The following is a 20,218-nucleotide window of genomic DNA, read 5'->3' as shown; positions in this document are numbered from 1 at the left end:
CCAGCTATTCATTATTTTTTTATTTGTTTGTAATACTGATATCTCCAAAACCAGGTGTTTAGCACAGAGGGAATTAACACGCATACAAATCAAGAAATGCAACTAATTTGAAAAAAAAGCAAAGAAAGTTTGTTTTGTTGTAATTTGTCATAATATTCAACACTTTTAATAAGCCGCACTCGTGATTCGAACAGAGATATCAGCGGCGAGCGCTGTGTTCGTGAAAACGGCGAAAAAGAGAGGGGTATGATGAACAGCAACGTAACGAAGACGCTGAAGTAGTAAACATGGGAATCAGCGAAAAGCACTCGATTGGTTACACTGGAAACCAGGAAAATTTGAGTGTTCGCTCGCGGACGCAGGGATAGTCGCCTTATGTGGGTATATAAGCGCTTTTAGACTTTTTGCTTGCTCCTAAGCTTGTGTTTGCACTCTGAAGTGGAAACACAAGGTAGCATTTTGTTCAGGGCATCAAAATTGACACCCAAAGTTAGTAAACAGCGTATTAATAAAAACAATCGAAGCCGTGAAGCTAAAATTATGTACACATGCATCGTACAATTATATCCTTCTGTGCACATATCATGAATTTTTCTGCCTTTATTTACCCTCCAGTACTTAATCAAAATGACTAGTGTTGTTGCTTCTTTCCCTTTTATAAGGCGCTCATTGTTATTCCAGGAAATTTAATTTCTAAAGTTTCAAAAGTAGGCTGCAAAAATTGGGTTTCCAGCACGATTTGCGACGCTTCTGTTCATTATTTTGCTTCTTTCTCTTCTACTGATGATATTGTATGACGCATAATGTGCTTGTCTTCTCAAAATATTAAACGCAATAAGCTGGATATTTTTCACCATATTTTGCAACAGAACAGAAAATACCACATATATCAGATGCAAATATCTAAGTTATCGGGTAGCTAAAGGAAGAAGGCGCATAGCAACCGAAACTCCCCTTAAAGGAGTTGCGGCAGCTTATGCGGTTAAATTTCTGGCATTTTTCCGGCCGGAAATCCTAATTAACAACCACAACATAAAAAAAAATATAGCAGAGTTCATTGGCATCCGGTCCTTCAACGTCAACCGTGCCGTGCATTCTGCCAAGGCTATTATAAAGACGGTGAGGAGCCGAGGAACAGTTCGATATTGGTTGCACAAGCTCGGAGATTTAAGCAGGACAGCGGAGCGGTAGGAAGTCAGCAGTTTAAGAATGATCGAATAGGTGTCTCGCCAATATTTGGGGGTGAATCTAAAGTACAAGAAAGGCACAAAATTTCTATCCTTTTTGTATGACGTAGCTGCAATCATTGTATGGCTGTGAATTTAAAGCGCAAGAAACACAAGGTAAAGGACTCTGGGGGGATAGACTGCCGTTCTTTTGCACCCTCGTCCTGTATCCCGTGCTTCTTTGGGCTTAAAAAGAAAGACGAAACGCGAGTTCACCTGAAAATGTATATTTAAAGGAAATTTAAAACTACTGAGGCCTAATTTTCGCAGGCATAATTCAGCTGTGTGAGTCGCAGAAGTACGATTCCATTTTTTTTCTAATCTAGCCATAAGTGTCCCCACATGTTCATTACACCAGTAAAGTCTATCACGCGCGAATGTGCCTTTCCGACTCCACGAAAGCAAGGCTAACCGAAGTGACACTGCTTTCGTGGGCAGGCGACGTTACACATGAAACGATTCGATCCCGAGCTGTTTGGTAGGCGGTCCCTGCATGTCTCCCCAGCTGGACGAGGAAGCCGCGAAACGCGCACGGCAGGCTGCGCTCAGTCCACTTCGTCGATCTTGGGACCGGCCGCGCCGCCCTGGTTTGGAGGCGCCTGGCCCGCTCCCTGGTGCAGCTTGGTCATGATGGGCGTGCACACCTGCTGCATGTCTTTCATCTTGTCGTCGTACTCCTCCTTCTCTGCCAGAGTGTTCCTGTCTATCCAGTTGATGACTTCCTCACACTTGCTCAGGACCTTTTGCTTGTCGGCCGCGTCGAGCTTCTCCGGGCCCACCATTTCCACCGACTGCTTGACGTTGTACACGTAAGACTCGAGGTTATTGCGGGCGGTCACCCTCTCACGCTGCTTCTCATCTTCCTGGCGGTACTTTTCGGCGTCAGCCAGCATGCGGTCGATCTCCTCCTTGGAGAGCCGGCCTTTGTCATTGGTGATTCGAATGCTCTCGGAGCGACCCGTGCTCTCGTCCTTGGCCGACACCTGAAGGATTCCGTTGGCGTCCAGGTCAAAGGTCACCTGGATCTGAGGAACGCCCCGGGGCGCCGGTGGGATGCCCATCAGGTCGAAGGTGCCGAGAAGGTGATTGTCCTTGGTCATTGCTCTTTCTCCTTCGAACACTTGAATAGTGACGCCCGTCTGGTTGTCTGCGTACGTCGTGAAGGTTTTGGACGTCTTGCATGGAATCCGGCTGTTGCGCTCCACGATCTTGGCCATCACACCTCCAGCCGTTTCGATGCCCAAAGAAAGGGGAGCTACATCGACGAGCAAAACGTCTCTGATGATTTCACTCGTGTCTCCTGTCAAGATTGCGGCTTGTATCGCAGCTCCGTAAGCCACAGCTTCGTCAGGGTTTATCGACATGGCCAGGTCTTTCCCGTTGAAGAAATCTTTGAGAAGTTTTTGGATCCTCGGAATGCGCGTGGATCCACCGACAAGAACGATGTCGTGTATCTGAGACTTGCTGAGCTTAGAGTCCTGAAGTGCTTTCTCCACGGGCTCCAGAGTGCTTCGGAACAGGTCCATGCACATCTCCTCGAATCTGGCCCTAGTTATCTTGCTGTAGAAGTCGATTCCTTCGAACAAGGCGTCAATTTCGATGCTTGCTTCGCTGCTGCTTGACAAGGTACGCTTCGCGCGCTCACACGCTGTTCTCAGCCGTCGAATGGCACGTGTGTTTGTTTTCAGGTCGCGTTTGTGCTTCCGCTTAAACTCTTCGACAAAGTAATTAACGAGCCGATTGTCAAAGTCCTCGCCTCCGAGATGAGTGTCCCCTGCCGTTGATCGCACTTCGAACATGGATCCTTCGTCAATTGTTAAGATGGACACATCAAATGTTCCCCCTCCGAGGTCAAAAATTAAGATGTTCTTCTCACCTTTCAGGTTTTTGTCCAAGCCATAGGCAAGAGCAGCGGCGGTTGGTTCGTTGATGATCCTCAATACGTTTAGGCCAGCAATAGCACCGGCATCCTTCGTAGCCTGTCTCTGCGAATCGTTGAAGTAGGCCGGTACTGTGACAACAGCGTCTTTCACTGGGCTCCCAAGGTAGGCTTCCGCAGTTTCCTTCATCTTGGTCAACACCATGGCACTGATTTCTTCCGGATTGAACACTTTCTTCTCTCCTTTGAACTCAACACATATGTTGGGCTTGCCGCTCTGATTGACGATCTTAAAGGGCCAGTGGTGGATGTCCTGCTGAATCTTGGGGTCATCGTACTTCCTGCCGATGAGCCTCTTGGCATCAAACACTGTGTTTTCCGGATTGAGAGCCACTTGCGCCTTGGCAGGGTCCCCTATCAGCCGCTCGGTGTCCGTAAACGCCACATAGCTGGGCGTCGTTCGGTTTCCCTGGTCGTTGGCGATGATTTCGACTCGCCCATGCTGGAAGACACCCACGCAGGAATACGTGGTGCCGAGGTCAATGCCAATCGCAGGAGCACTCTTGGACATGCTGGCTACTGTTCGCGCACCTTGGTATCGAACGAAAGCCTCCGGTGCGTGCCTTCCTTTTCGCCAAGTTTTGTCGACACCCTGCTGGTCCTTTTTAAGACGCCGAGCCGCTCCGAGTATCTATATTTACCCGGGCGGCCCCACGCCTCACTCTGTTTTCAAGCGGTGAAAAAAGTGCGCGCTGGCTTCGCCAGCCTCTCGGATGCAGGCATCACGGTGACGTGAGTCAGCGTCACCGGGAGCCCATGGCCCCGTTCTTCCTGCGCCGGGGACACGAGATCGTGCCAGGGTCTGTTCGCCCCGAGCCGTGCGCGATCTCGACAAAAAACTGCCCGCCTCGCTCCGCACTAGATCAAGAGCACCCTGTATCGTCCAAGTCTTCGTTGGTATGATAACAGATTGTGCGTATCATTCGCGGCGGTTCTCGTCGCTCTCTGTGCCACCTCTATTTCAAGAGTAAAGGCCCGGCAGTCTTAAAAATAACGGCTTGTCTGCGCTGAGGCCTCCCGCCAACAGAGGAGTGCTTGTACATTGCATGGCTTGACGAGAGCCGGCATGTGACAGCCTCCGAGGTGTCCTGATTCGGTGACTTGTTTGTGTGCCTCTGAGCGTCGCGGCACCGGCTGCGCGGGCCTTTCGCGATGGACAGGTCGTGTAGATTATGTTGCTTATATTGGGTTGCGCTAACGTGAACGAGAGGTTGGATAGTGCGGCAATCCCTAAGTTACTCCGCATCTTCGGGTAGCTGGCTATAGCTATGCACTTAGCTATGCACTTAAGCAGCTGATACTATTATGCGCCAAACACGCAGCCAAATAGTCCTGTTTCTTTTTCCTATTTCTACGCTAAAGCTTGTTCAGTCTTGTATAAGTGTAAGTGTGTTTAAAAAGCTTGCGTCAATTGAAAACCTAAGAAGTAGATGGAATTATACTCCGCATCTTCGGGTAGCTGGCTATGGATATGCACTTAGCTATGCACTTAAGCAGCTGATACTATTATGCGCCAAACACGCAGCCAAATAGTCCTGTTTCTTTTTCCTACCTCTACGCTAAAGCTTGTAAATGTGGGGTGAAACGGTGTGCTTCTTTATAAAATGTTGATGAATACGTTATCCTTATGTGTTCGAGTTTTCTGCCTGAAAATAAACAATGGTTTACTATCACTTGATGTGTGCAATGAACGCATGGGTACTTCTTTATGAGTATGAAGTTGGGTGTAAGCTGTGTGCATTCAATGCGAAGGCTGTGCTAAGCCATTTCAAAGAAGCAGTCTGTGTCTTGGACTGTTACTGAATACAAATGAAGGTTGTTCAGTCCATCGGATTACCAGAGCGCGAGCTGGTGTTTTCACTGGCGAGAAATGAAAACTCTGCATAGTGTGTCTCTATTCGTGTTGTGTGCTACTTTAGAAGGTGCCAAAGCATTTAGCGTAACTTGCACAGATCATTGGTTTTTCCGGTGCCTACTTCCCATATATTGCGTTATTGCTTGTCTTGAGTATACTGGTATTTTTTTTTAGGTTTATGTGCCTCAATTATACCTTGTTCATAAAACCAGAACTTTTAGTCTGGCACTTGAGAAATCAAAATGCTTATCAGCGGGCCCAGCCACTTTCAAGGTGAAAATTTGTTCATAAACGTGATAAACGCTTCCTGCAAGCTTCATTTTATAGGAGGTTGTGTTATTATAAACGCAAGAAGCACTCAGCTGTAATTTCTCATTCATTCATTCATTCATTCATTCATTCATTCATTCATTCATTCATTCATTCATTCATTCATTCATTCATTCATTCATTCAGTGTGTTACATTTAACGTCATTTTGCTGGGCGTATCTTTCCTGTCTCTACTTTCGCTTGGTCTATAGAAGCAAGTGTGCTTTTTTTTATGGTTGTTCTTAGTTACCATTTTTAAAGCTGCGACCGAGTACCTTTGTACATCACAGATCGACAAATTACGCCAGTAATCTATCTTCCACAGTCACACCTCAGCAATAATTCCTATATGTTTACAAATGCAGACCTCACAAGTGTTAGTAATAGCACTGGAACCAGTACACTGTAAAAAATTTCACACCTTTAAAGGGAACATACTGACTAACACACCCTTGCACCCGACAAAATAGGAGTTTCTGTTACTCATTCACCCGTCCTACACCCGTCTGCAACCTAGCATTTTAGGGCCGGGTGCATATGGCCAAAATACCCGCCAGTGCAGGCAAGGGTGTTCCTTTAAAAAATGTAAAGCTGGCTTCACCTCAGTTATGCATGCCGGACTAATTGGGGAAGGTAACTGTAAAAAACATAAAATATAGCTGTAGCTCGTGCGTTTTATGGGACAAAATGTGTTGGCGTGGTTCCTGTGACAACAACACGTGCACGTGTGAAGCAGTAACATGCGTTTTCGGCATTTTATCCACGTTTCACTGATGCATCGACGCGATTGTTAAGGCAACATTCCACATGGCGATCCCAACTTAACTAATTATGAAGGCAGTACAAACGCTGTGACGGGGGCGATAGTATGCGCTTTTGAGGATTGCACTTTGAGGCATGGTTTACATCTTTCGCACCCGAGATCATACATGACGCGGCGAGAAAAATATTGGTTCGCTCGCAGCTAAAAAAAAAAAAAGAGTTATTGATTTTATTACGGCCGCCGCGCCGCTGCGGAAAGTGCTGACGCAGTCAAGCCGCTGCTAAGAACGGCGGCCGTTCACTTCGCCACGGTCAGCGGGCACACTCAGTTTGCTCGAAAACGCCGTTGAGAGCGTTGCAATTTGGTAGCGCACGAGCGTAGTCACGTGGTATTTTTTCATATTTCGCGGGCTTTCTTTAGATGCCGGAAAAAAGGACCCCGTAGGAGATACGATGCTACAATAAACTGTATTCGTTGTTTATAAACATGCTCTACGACCTAACGTAATGGTCTTGGCACTAAAGTGAATATATGAAAAATTGCATAATTCATCTTAGTTAATTAACTAATTAAGCGCAATAAAAATATTTTGAGGAGCGCCACATGATGGCGAACAATGCATCGTTGGTTTCAGCTGGCTGCGGTGTACCGCTTTTTTAAAATCCTTGGTTCAAGTTACGTGAAACACCCTGCATATTTTTCAAACGGAATACTGTCAGCGCGAAATCATTCTACTTTACGCACGAAACTACGCGCAAAAAACAAGACCAAAATTAGCAATTTTTTGAAGTAACCTCTGTGTCAACTGGAAGAAAGGTAATGATGGAGACCTGAAGTTAATTAGGGTCCCAGAAGAGCTTGAGAAGCTCAAAGAGCAAAGGGAAGAAAACAAAAATTTTATTTTGCCCCGACGTACGTAGCTCTCCAAAACTGAGCGAGTAGCAGAAGGTATCTGTGCAAACCCATTACAAAAAAGTTAAATGCTGCGGTATACGGCGTTTAATGTCTGAAAGCTAAACCTGAGCTATCGGAGACGCCGTAGTGGAGGACTCCATACCATTTTCGGCAATCGTGGGTCCTTTAACGTGCACTGACATTCGCACAACACACGGACAATTTAGGCATTTAGTGCTTCCAGTTTCCGTTCTGGACAAACTAGCGAACATCGTCTACGCACAGCAGCGCACAGGACAGAGAACATGAGCTAGAACTTTTAGAACATTAAGCGAACATTTCCATCCTCCCGCTGATCTCGTAACAGGCGCGCCGCGAGTGGAAGCACGCTGTGCGGGCCCATGAGAGCGCCAAGGGAGCTGAAGGTCTACTGGACCGCAGAAAAATCTGTCGCGATCAGACCTTGCAGTCGGCATTCGGCCTTATGTGTTGCTCTGAATCACCGCTGCGTTTTGTTGATTAATTTAAGTTTATGAAGGGCAATGCCACAGGCCTTGGAGCATTATGCCTATCCATCATAACATAGCGCCCTCCCGCCCATCTTCTACCTCTCTGAGCCTCCTCACCACGAATGCCCTGGCACCGTCCCTGTGCGGCCCTTCGAAGGTGTCGCTTGACGGTGGGGGTGCCGTCCTAAAATATGCTACGCCGTGACTGCCATACATTTCATGCTCCCTCCACTTTCGACGACGATATAGGCTACACTTTTTATATATATATTTCGCCACCATCGAAATGCAGCCGCTGGAGTGAACGTAAAAAGAAAGAAACGGCAAGGGGGCCAATTCATGGTAAATTTTGAATCCGAAGAAATATATCTAATTTAATCACTTCGCATTTTCCGTAACTGGTAACGGTTGGCAATCGTTGCGTATGCTGTTCCGATGCTGCAAATACATTGTAGCTTCCGTACGCACTGTAAAAAACCCAATAAACTGAATTCAGAACTGAAAGTGAAACTGAAAGTGAAACTACATTTCCGCTGCTAGGCGGCCATCGGTACCGTCGGGCCTTTGTTGATTTTTTCCTGCCTGTTGTGTACGGTGTGGCGTCGTGGTGTGCGGATTTCAGCAGTTGACGTGAACTGCGTTTTCGACCGCATTTTTCGAGGTACCGCGTTGAACTGAAGTGTTTTTTGTGCATATATAACTGGAGTAGTGCGTAGGTTCGTTCACTGCTGTCCAAGTACTCGTATCTCACGTATCGGAACAGAAGTAGCCTTTGGAGGCTCTGCCGAATGCGTTTCTTTGTTGTTGATTGGCAGAAAGGCCGGCGCTCGCTCACGGTTTAAAGGTTTGATATCAGAAATCACGGGCGAAGTTATAATGTGAGCGTGTTTATGCACCAGAATGCATTTTGTAATGTAGAAACGTCCTGAAGTCGGCGTTGATGAAAAACGAGCGTTGCCGTGATTTGGAGGCGTACTTCATCAGCTCGGCACGACTACGCACCTGCCTCGAATGGTAAGCAATACTATGTCTTCATGCATGCTGGTTTGCATTATTCAAAGCATATTTTATGGAAGAGCGGCCTCAAGACTTGCCGCTTCTACTACCAAAGTGCCAAGATCTGCAGACAGGCAGCTCTTTCGATGTATCCAGGAAGAGAAGCAGCACTGAGCAGAGTTCGCCGAGAATGATTCTACTCAGAGCTGTTTTTGTTTTGACGAAACGAATGTTGCAGAGTACTGCCTCATGCTACTTAAGAGCTCTAGTATGTGTGTTCTGTCAAATTTAAAGCCGTTTAACGCTATTTCGTCAAATTCCTTGTCCTACGGTTTATCTGCACGTGGTAATTTTTCCGCCCGTGCATAAGGTCTATTCCGTATCTCTGCGTAAAATTCGTTGCGTCAGCGTGACGTCTGAGATATGCTTTCAATTTTGTGTGCTGCAGGCGCTGACCACTGATCGTTTGCGCATCAGGCCATGTTTTTGCATAAATTTGTTGACGCTGATATCTATTTCGGTTTTTAATTGTTTTTAGAACGGCATCCAGATTAAAGAATCCAGTGCTGTGCCAGCTAGGTATATTTAGCTTGCTTTTTCAAGTTTTTAAAAGCTTCATTGTTTGGCCAGAGTGACCTAATTTCTGAATTTTGGCGGCCTCTAATCGTGATGGTATTAAATGGATGTCTGCAGGGGAAACATCTACATCCACATGGGAGTCCACAGCCACAGCTTGCACCTTGTTGCCGCTGGGAAATATTCACGAGCAGTATGGAAGCAAAGGTGTGTTTTAGTTCTTGCTGCAAGCTTCTTTTTATGTTGTATGCTAGGTTCTTTTTGGGCCATTTTCCCTTCTTTCCTTCATCAGGCTGCTTCATGAAACAGGGTACATAGCCTAACCATGCCCTCATTTATTTGTACATCCTTGCTAGTTCGTTGTCAGCATGGGGTTATTGCAAACCAGTTTGATTGTCGTTAAACGTAGTTTTCTCATCATCATCATCCTGATTACACCCACTGCAGGGCAAAGGCAGTCCTTTGGCAGCTGCGGCTACCATATCCCTGTGAACTTGGTACTAGCATTTGGTGATAAAAAGTGCGCTACCACATAATGTCTTAATCTCCTCCTCTCAAAAAGTATGTGTTCACAAGCAGGAGAAGTACACAGTCCTGTGTACTTCTGCTTGTGAACGCGTCCTTTCCACGAGTGTCTCACAATTTGAAAAGAATAGGAGCTAGGCCTGCTTTGCGAGTAGTATTCTCTGCTCGAAGCAAATTGCAACATCTCCGCAAGAGTGTCAACCGTGAAGGGTTGCCACCTGCAGAATGCGAAAAGAACCGAGAATTCTCTTATGTACTAGTGCCCCAAAAATGTGGCGCACAGAAGTGAGCTATCCCGCGGAACGTGCTCTATCAGTCAAACAGGACATGCCTAAACGACTGTCTGAGCGAACACAAGAGCCCCTTAAAACCACCTCCTGAAAGCAATATGGTCATATATTGGCTGTCGTGTGAAAACTGCACCTCTGCTTTCAGCCGTACAACCATACTGTACACGCATAAGGACCAGCACATGCGGGAGATTGTTGTTGATGCGTTTTATCCATCAGGAGCAAGACAAATGCATCTGCAAACATTCTGTTGTGCTCAAATGCAAAGAACTATACTTCGTCTCACAAGATGTTTGCAGCACTACGGAAGGTAGAGCTCTCTCGTCCAATCAGGACTGCAGAAACACAGAATATAGTCCCTCGAATATTTGAGGAGCGTATGACTATTAATCAAAACAATAAACATTGCAACTAAAACATGGTTTGGGCAGGTATATTTAAATGGTAGGGAATGTTTCAATCACTGGTGATATTACCAGACAAAGCCCGTACGGACACAGCTCTGCGGAGGCCTGCTGCGAGGTAGTGATGCGTCGCCACTTTCCAACATGGCGTCGGTCGAGTCTGTTGTGTCTCCTGTGTGCTCTGCACCGACAGTGCGCTGTTTCCCCAAGCAGGTGAAGCAGGTGGCTTCGCGACAACAGAGGAACTGATCAGAACAGGTTGCGACAAAAAAAAAAAAGTGGGGCTAGTCCCTTTGGAACGGGCATCGGCCTGTCCAAAAACAAACCAGAAAAAGAATAAAAAGACATCAAGCGCCACCTGCTAGAGGTAGAAAGAAGCCACCTGGACATCAGGTGGATCGAGCCACAGGCGCGTAGGAACACACTAATCTAGTGCGCGCCATTCTGATTGGACGAGAGAGCTCTACCTTTCGTAGTGCTGCAAACATCTTGTGAGACGGAGTATAGGCTATCTCAGCAGCTTAGACGGCAGGGTAACAATTTCTTCTACATTTTTAAACATTTTTTTTTGTTTTTATTCGCCAGCATTTTTGCCTTTCACAGTCAATCTTTAATGCAGTGCCACATGTTTTGCAAGCTGGCAAACTGTCGCGAAAAAAAATGTTGTTTGTGCTCTTTTTTCACCTGTTTATTGTGTGGCAGCAATTAAGATCGTCAGTCTTAAGTCAGCGCCGAGTCTGTCTAGTTCTTTCATCCCATTACAGTTATGCTGTGCCCTTCATGCTGACAAACATGTACCGACTAGCTCAAGAAAGTAACCTTTTACATTGTGGAGCCATTTTACCCATTGCATTCGCATGGTTAGAATGAATGACCATTCAGGTTGCTATTGCATATTTTTGGAACCGAACAAGCTTAAATTTTGCAAGCTTACCAAACTCTTAGGATGCTTATGTTTGTTGTTACTAGCATTAAGTCTCTTTTCCTGCTCACATCTACAGAGGGCAAAATGCTAGACTCATTATATTGCGGGGACTATATTTGGTAGACTGGCAGGAACAATACCACCATCCAAGTGCGTAGGGGAGTGGGAGTTCTCAGTGTCACTTTTATACATCTGCACAATGTAAAGATTCAGATTGGTGTCCTCTTTGTAACTTGTAATTGTAATTTTTCTAGTGTTACAGAAGCCTCTTACAGCCCAGCCAATTTATTGACCTATATGGAAGCTGCTATATGCCTGGTGATAAGTAGGCTGTGTATTGTGTTGCTGTGCAATACTGAATAAGGTGATTCCACGCCACGTTATCCAGACTTTTGTACTCGACTGCACTTGATTTCCTACAGAAACAAAAAAATCATGGCTTATTTTATTACCATGACAAAGATCTTTAAAGCATGTTCTTGGCAGAAAAAAAGAAGTTTCGTGTCGTGGCCACAGTCTTATGTTTACAAGCAATAGCAAAGCTAAGTCTTACAAAAACTTGTTAAAAATAAACGCTTTATGCATGACTGAAACTTTTTCATATAAATAAAGGACGTGCTTTTATATCCAATAAATTGGACTCATGTATAAAACATGAAAGAAGGTAAAAAATATTGGAAATTGATATTTTTATTCTATTTATGTTCTCATAACAGTCATTTCAACTATTTTTCTGGGTTATCCAAAAGGCAAAGAATGATAAAAGTGTTTCAGAGATGAAAAAAACGCAAGGCATGTCAGTCAGCTAAAAAAAAATATTTTTGAGGCATATTCAGCCACCAGTGGCTCAGTGAGGTTGGCCTCATTTATTTTCTAATGGCTGTGACATTTCTAAAATTTTAATTGGAGCAATTTTCGTTTTAGGCGGGAAAATAACTTCGCAATTTCAGTGTCTACCTTCAACCCCAGCATTGCTGGCTGCTTGCTCGACACTGCTGTGCACGCTAGAGCCGGCATCTAGGAGACACAAAGCTTCGCAGCACGGTGCTCCATGTGGATGCTCCTCATACTTTGGTTTTGACATGTCTGCTGGCATGTTCGCTCACATTTTGTCAGTTTAAACTCGAACATGACTTAAGTCCAGCGTGCACCATTGAGAGAGATAAAAAAGGCTTGATGTGGTGAAAAATGTGTATTTTAATGGTAGCACTCTTGTAAACCGCCTAGTGAGTTCACCTTTGTTTTCTTGAATCATTTATTGGAGCACCCAGAGAGCTACGACACTCTTAATGGTTTTCTCCGCCCGTGTAAACAGCTTATAGAGAATCAGTATTTGACCTTTCTATGGCCTCTGAATGCTTTCTGTTGCTGCAAGGGGCCTCACACTTCCACCAATACCGTCACAAGCGCTCCTCCGATGTGATGGGGTGAAAAAGTCCATTCCACTGAAAAGTTTAAGTAATTTTCATGGTAGTAGAGGTTTTAACTCTGATTGGTCATACCACAAACGGTGCTTCCCTGTGTCGAGGAACGAGAGCCGTTCTGCCATGTGGCCCCTTCATTTTTACTTTTTGTAAATCTATCCTTCAGCAGATTTCTTTATTGCCGAAGCTGGTGGCATCGAAGACCAGCACACCATTGTATTCGTGCAGCGGAGTGCTGGTTTTGTGTAATTTACAGCTGGTGGCAAAGTGTGCTGGAGTGAAAAGGAAGCACTGAGCAGTGTCGATGTTGAACGCAGGGACTCAACTTGTAATATTGTTTTCTCGCTTAAAACAAAAAAAGAGCCCCAAATAAACTAAAAATAAATGCCGTTAAATGGTACTGTTTAAATTTCTTTCATAATTTAATTAAGATCACCTCATTATGTAGCAGACTACTGAATATGTCACAAAAAGCAAATTCTCTCGACTTTAGAATCCTTTCGCTGACTTGCCTTACATGTTTTGCTCTCTGAAACATTTTTATCTAGCGGCAGCGGAGGGCTATCGGACTGGGCGGTCACTGACAATTCTTACTGATTCACAAGCAGCCTGCCGCAACTATCTTTGCGGCAGAGTAGGTCACAGAGCGCTCCGCATACTCCGCTCTGTAGACTGCAAGACGCAACAAACACATGCAAAACCACACAAGCCGATCAAACATAAGATCATCTGGGTACCGGGGCACACGGGGGTGGCAGGAAACCAAGAGGCAGACAGGATAGCTCGAGGATATACTAACTACCGAGCATCCAACGTCAACGACCTTGAGGAATCCCTGCCAGTACCTCAGGAATACTCGGCCATACTCAACAACTACAAAGGCAGCAGGATGCGGTACCCACCACCGCACAAATCTTTAAACAAAGAAGAGGCTGTCACATGGAGACAACTGCAAACGGGGTCATATCCAAATCTAAACACACTAAGTAAAATTCACCCCACACTTTACGCACACAATTGTCCGTGGTGCCATGAAAAACCTACACTGTATCACATCACATGGGCATGTCAAAAAGTCGACATCGTCCCAGTTATACAAAACCCAAGTGTGGAGCAATGGGAGGGTCTGCTCTCCAGCGACTGCCACGATGACCAGATCGGTTTGATACGGCGAGCTCAGCTGACGGCAGCATCCAGCGGAGCCCTGGAATAGGGGCAACCGACCGTTGCGGATGGACTCATCTGACCACATAAAAAAAAAGCACTTGTGCTAGAGCCAAATAAAGTTATCCTATCGCCTTTGCCTTCTCGACAGCTTAGAAAATAGAATAACTACTGTGAGAACATGAAATTTGAAAAAAGATTTCAAGTTTTTATGTTTTGTACTTATTACATGTTTTATTTAAAACAAAATAAGTTCAATTTACTGCATTGGATATGGAATACCTTTAATTTATATAACAGAAACTTCATAGTCCTGCGTAAGAACGTTTCTTTTTACAAATTTTTTTGCAAGGTTAGGTTTGGCTATCACTTTCAAACATGAAATGGCGGCCACGACGGGAAAAAATTACTCCGCCTAAAACAAGCTGGGATAATGTTTGCCTAAGTAATGCAATAAGCCATGAATTTTTTTAAAGAAATCGAAGATTCAGTGCTAAGCCTCGAACAGTTGGCATGGAATGACCCAATGGCATATAAATGCCAACTGTGCGCTGATTTGAAGAAGCCTTTATAATATTTTTGTAGCTCAATTAATATTGCAGTGTAGGTTGAATGCAATTTTTTCTGCTTGCATAACTGGAATGGTTCCATATCATGCCGTTTATTTCGCATCTTGTATGCAAACTTGTATTGCATTGCCAATATTTTTTGCTGCTAGCGTTCACCCCATATGAATACTGCTGCTCCTGAGCAGCATACTCAACTGATCCACTGGAATGGTATCACTGTGTGTACCTTTGGTAAATTTCTGGGAAAAATGTATTCATTCACCTGGCTGCTTCGTAGTTTCATGTTTCATATGTAATGACAGATGAAATGCAGATCTATCCTAAGGATGAATGTGGCCATTTGTTAACACCATTTTACAGTAGTGATATTTGCAAGATGATCAATTCTATTTATCTACTTTGTACTTTTGTTCACTACGTAGTGCATGTATGCCTCTAAGAAAGGAAACGCGAACCAGAAAGGAAACAGCTTGGAACCCCTTGTGGTCTTTTTCCAGATGCAGACTTCATCTCTTAATGTGTGATAGTATTTTAGTCTAGGCAAAGCAGCGTGCAGGGTAACAGGGCACTGACAGGAACACACAGGTACTGCGATGACTAACAATTGAGGAATTTATTGCTTTGCTCACTATAAATACAGGAAATATCATCCAAAATACAAAAAAAGGAAAGTCATGGAATCATCATTTGGTCACATCTGTTGGGCTTATTTATCCAGATAGTCAATTTCTTTTTTCGTTGGCGTTATTGATGATGTGCTTCCATAGGTTGAACAATTCTTGTGTGTCATGCACGTCTCTTATATCTCGGCATGAGCTGTTAATTATATTTCCTAAGAATTTTACATCATCGAAAGGGGGGGGTGCAGGGTGCACTCACTGTTCGACACATGTCTTGCTAGTTTGCTACTGTATCCTGTCTCAGTATTGCCGACTTGTTCTATTAGACAAATGTTGACACGCTGACCTTATTTCCCAACATACGACGCTCCGCATGAGAGAGGGATCTCGTAAGCGAAGCCACAGTCGCATGTTGTGAATTTGTTTCGGTGCTTCATCTTGTGTTGGGCTGTTTTTGAAGCACCTTTGCTGGGCGCGTTGCATACTACGTTCGGCTACTTTCTGCAAAAAAGCAAATGAATCCATCGCAAAGAACTTCCGCAAGCTGCAAAAGAAGGTCAAGCGTCAAACAGTGAAGAACGAAACCTAAAAACTTGTGTCAAGCCAACAACTAGTCCAAATTAGTGCTGGCTATGAAGAAAAGTGATGGCCTATGCCTGAATGCCTTCGCTATTGCAGAAACACGCAACAATAACTAGCATTTCAGAGTAATTGTCGCTGAACAAGGATCAAGGCAGCAACCCTTAGGGCAGTATCAGCAAGAATTGCTCTCCTTGTTCACCGTGGGAGACCTCTTCCTGGTGAAGAAGCCAGAAGTGTCTGCATTCCTCTCAAACAGCTGTACAGAAGAATTGTCATCTCATTCTGATCAAGGACTTAGACTGCACGCTGCTAAATGCTGCCTTGTTTGAGACGATAAGAGAAGGCATTAATTCAATGGGAGCAGTACAATTCCAGAACCCGTGCAGAATTAATGCGGATAGATTCCTCGAATTGCTAACCATCTACTTCCGTTCTACCTATGTAAAGTTTAATGATGTGTGCATACAGTGGCAGGGAGTATGCACCAGTTCCAGCGTTGCACTAATTCTCATTGTGCAGCTAGCCTGTCAAAATAGCCAACTATTAAAAAGCTGTGCATGGCGCCAGTTTGATAATGACCTTCCGATTTGTGGACGACTTCTTAGTAACCCACAAGCTTCATTACCAAGGGTAACACAAAGTCATTGTTGACATCTTCAAGACCTTCTCTAAAGTGCTTGCTAACTTTGAGCTGACCAAAGAAATGCCACTGGAGGTACAGCTTCCCGATCTATGGCTGTACTTTGTAGAGACACATATGTGCTTGCGTTACTTCCCAAGGTCGAAAAAAAGGCTGTTGCTACTGGCGCACTGAAAAAAATCCTAAATAGCTCGTGTATTGACCGTCAGCAAGAATTCCTTGAGGCCCACCTGGCATGGCTACCTGAAGCTGATTTCCCAGATGACCTCATCTGCAGCCTTGGCTTCAGGATAAAGAAATTTGCCTATCTACCTCTGAAAGGCTTCAGAAAGAACGGAACGTAGCTGTCATAGCATATTACTATGGGGTTTAGCTCAGCAGCAGGCGCGACAGGTTGCACTCAGAAGGCACCCCAAACCAAGTCACTCCGAGCGCTAGCTGCAGCGTGCCTGTTGTCAACTGCCCAGTGTCAAAACAACGTCCTCTTCGCCTTGCAACTTGCACTGTAGCACTACCCCCTCCGCCTCGCGGAAGGAAGCACAGCCCCTGGGCGCCCTAAGGTGGTGTGAATGGTAGGGCTTAAGACAGGTGACATGCACGAGCTTTGTGGAGGGGGCCGGGGGAACAGTGCGGGAGTGCAGGGACGTGATTTCATAGGTCACATTGCTCAGTTGCCTGAAGAGAAGACGCGGTAAGGACCTACGTAACGAGGCCGCAGCTTCTCACCCAAGCCCACATGGTGTGCAGGGAGCCAGGGGAGTACGTGGAAGCCGGGAGGGTAGTGGGCAACACGGTGATTAAGGTCATAGGTGCATGGTATAAGCCACGCACTAAAGAAAGTGGTCAGGCAGGCTGGTGTGAACTTAGTATGCAACATGCCCAGCTAGGGTGCTTCAAAGACAGCCTGGTATAAAAGAAGGCTGTCAAATCCACAGCATGCGACAGTGACTTAGGCACCTTGTTTACTAAGTTCACACCAGCTCGCCTGACCACTTTCTCTTGCGCATGGCTGATACCATGCACATATGCCGTCACAGCTAACTTCCGTTCTTTCTGAAGCCTCGTTGGGGTGGATCAGGAAATTTTTTTCATTATCTTCAAGCCAAGGCTGCAGACGAGGTCATCCGGGAAACCAGCTTCAGGTAACTATGTTAGCTCGGCCTCAACGCTTTCCTGCTGACAGTCAATAACAATCTGTTCGAGACATTTTTTAGTGTGCCAGTAGCAACAGTCTTTTTTTCGACTGTGGGACATAACACCACTACATATGGGCCTCTGATGTGCAGCTATAGATCGAGAAGTTGTACCTCCAGCAAGGACTTCGGAGAAGGTCTTGAATATGTGAACAATGCCGTTGTGTTGCCCTTGTTTATGAAGCTTGTGGATTACTAGGAAGTCGTCCAAAAATCGGGAGGTCATTATCAAATTGGTGATAAGCAAAGCTTTTAATAGTTTGCTATCTTAACAGGCTAGCAGGACAATGATAGTTAGTGCAACGCAGGAACTGGTGCATAATCCTTGCCACTGTATGTGCAGATAATTAAACTAAAATAACAGATGGTTAGCAACTCGAGGAATGTATCAGCATTAATTCTGCATTGGTTCTGGAATCATGCTGCTCCCATTGAATCAATGCCTTCTCTTACCGTCTCAAACAAGGTGGAATGTGGCAGCGTGTAATGTTAGTCCTTGATGACAATGAGAAGACACTCCTTCTGGACGGCTGCTCAAGAGGAATGCGGACACTTCTGGCTTCTTTACCAGGAAAAGGTCTTCCATGATGAGCTAGGAGAGCAATTCTTGCAGATACTGCCCTAAGGGTTGCTGCCACGATCCTTGTTCAGAGACAATTACTCTGAAAGGCCAGTTATCGTTCCGTGTTTTTGCCATAAAGAAGGCATTCAGGCATAGGCCCTCACTCTTCTTCACAACCAGCCCTAGTTTGGTCAAGTTGTTGGCTTGATCTTCTTTTGCAGCTTGTGGAAGTTCTTTTCAGTGGCTTCATTTGCTTTTTCACAGAAAGTAGCTGAATGTAGTACGCAATGCTCCTAGCAAAGGTGCTTCAAAAACAGCCCAGTGTAAGACGAAGCACAGAAACAAATTCACGACATGCGACGTGGCTTAGTTTACAAGATCTATCCGCCACGCGGAGCGTCCTGTGTTGGGAAATAAGGTCAACGTGTTAACATTTATCTAATGCAACATGTCGGCAATACTGAGAAAGGATATTGTAACAAGCTACCAAGACACATATCGGACTGTGAGTGTCTATCACACTTTCGACAATGTAAAATTCTGAGGAAATGCAAGAGATGTGTATGGTACATAAGAATTGTTCAACCTGTTTAAGCACATCATCACTAACTCTAAGGAAAAAGAAATTGACTACCTGGATAAATAATCACAACAGATTTGACAAAATGACGATTCCATGACTTTCCTTCTTTGTAATTTGGATGATGCTTTCTGTATTCATTGCAAACTAAACAATAAATTCCTCAGTTATCACTGCACCTGTCTTGGCTGTGTCCTGTTATCCTGCGTGGTTTTGCAAAGATTCATGCACCAACTGGCCCAGCTCCTTTTCTTGTAGTAGTTTAGTGGCCTTGTGCAAATCTTTCTTGATGGATTTTTGAGTTTACTGGCTGCAGACATGGGAGATATGTTAACTTAGCACTGTTGCCTGCCTTTCAAGATGTCACTTGCTTGATATAATAATGAATGCATGCTTTGCATTAGTTGCAGCTGACCACTCTCATGGAAGGGGTTGTGTTACTGACTTTGATCAGATACTGTGCTTTCTGTTGTTACAGTGAATTTTGCACATTACTTGTTGTTCGGTTTATTTTCAAGCATTTTCAAGTGCGCTATTTTCGTCTTTGTTGTCATGGTGTTTTGTGCCTTTTATAGTCAGTTTACCCTCAAGACAGGCCAGTGGTTTGCACTAGCTTGTAGCAGTTCGTGCAGAATTAATTGCATGACCTGCTCACCTTCGTTCCATTTCATAACATCTAGCTTTTTAGCTAAAACATTGTTTGTATGATGCTGTTTAGAGCAATTTTCTCTAAACCACAGTGGCCTCTTTGGAATGTTTCAAAAAATAACAGCTGGTGCTTGCTCGCCACATGGGCGGATTTTCTTCTTTCTGTTAGCGTTAGCATGCATAATAAAACACATTGTTAATGAGCAATATGTTGGAATTTATCAGCAACATTGAACAGTGTAAACTGGTATGAAATATTTTACTGTTTTTATCTAAAATGCAGACTCGCACCATGTATGCTGTTCACCGAAGACAATCCTGAGGTGGCTGAGAACCTGTTCGTCGAGGGAGGATGGCTACTCAGCAGGCTTACCACTGCGGCTCACTCCACAACTGCGCCATAATGTTAGGAATATGGGTGTTCAGCATAAGTTGCCTTAAGTTTGCTTTTTGCTTATTCCTGGGAGTTAGCGTCACAGTTCAAGCCTTCTTCAGGCTGGTATATAAGGCTGCACAAGCATGAATTTCTCATTCTGTTTGCTCTGAAAAAATTGGGAGGTAGAGTAAGTGCTATGGAACCTTATAAAAGCAGGTATGGTGCTGTTGTACCTTCAAATTTTTAGTTCTTTGGATGGCGGTAAGGTATTCATTGGAGAAGCTTCTTGTGCCTTGTTTTATGGATGTGTTTTGTTCTAATAAAAATTTTCCACATTTCTGCAGTTTTGTGATTTGTTTGTCAATAAACGTTTTTCTTAGGTGCAGACCGCCTGTTTACTGCTATGAAGAGCTCCAGTAATACAGGTATATTGCATTACTTAGGCATTATAATGGTAAATTTAAAGAACGCTTAAGAAAAGTAATAAAAGTGGGAACCCATTGCATGCTTTTTTCCTGAAGGGTGTAGGGGTGTAAGAAGCGTAAAACGCCTGTGGCTCGGTGGTAAAGTGTGTGATACACCTCAGCACCTTTGGGTCAAATTTTACCATTTTCGGGCTGGTTCTTTCCTGAAACACCCCACCTTTAA

General features: G+C 44.7%; 1 protein-coding gene and 1 long non-coding RNA gene across 2 annotated transcripts; one reads left to right on the top strand and one right to left on the bottom strand.

Annotated features, from left to right (window-relative positions):
* Positions 1-4,053, bottom strand: LOC149350018 (heat shock protein 68-like). The gene has a single exon (XM_089579027.1). The coding sequence runs from the start codon at positions 3,674-3,676 to the stop codon at positions 1,772-1,774; it is 1,905 nt and encodes a 634-aa protein (XP_089435153.1). The 5' UTR covers positions 3,677-4,053; the 3' UTR covers positions 1-1,771.
* A 4,018-nt stretch (positions 4,054-8,071) lies between these two features.
* Positions 8,072-19,907, top strand: LOC149350017 (uncharacterized). Its single transcript, XR_016289430.1, has 3 exons — positions 8,072-8,510; positions 9,186-9,275; positions 19,478-19,907. It is a non-coding gene; the product is annotated as an uncharacterized LOC149350017 (long non-coding RNA).
* The last annotated feature ends 311 nt before the right edge of the window (positions 19,908-20,218 follow it).

This window comes from Amblyomma mixtum, chromosome 3, assembly GCF_055824585.1.
Source record: "Amblyomma mixtum isolate Tamu chromosome 3, ASM5582458v1, whole genome shotgun sequence".
In the NCBI taxonomy this organism is placed as follows: Eukaryota; Metazoa; Arthropoda; class Arachnida; order Ixodida; family Ixodidae; genus Amblyomma; species Amblyomma mixtum.
Note: the sequence above shows the minus strand (reverse complement) of the source record. Positions and strands in the feature narration are given on the sequence as shown.

What these genes read in the sequence shown, in the direction of transcription:
- LOC149350018 (XM_089579027.1), bottom strand. Translation starts at nt 3,676, where the DNA reads ATGTCCAAGAGTGCTCCTGCGATTGGCATTGACCTCGGCACCACGTAT.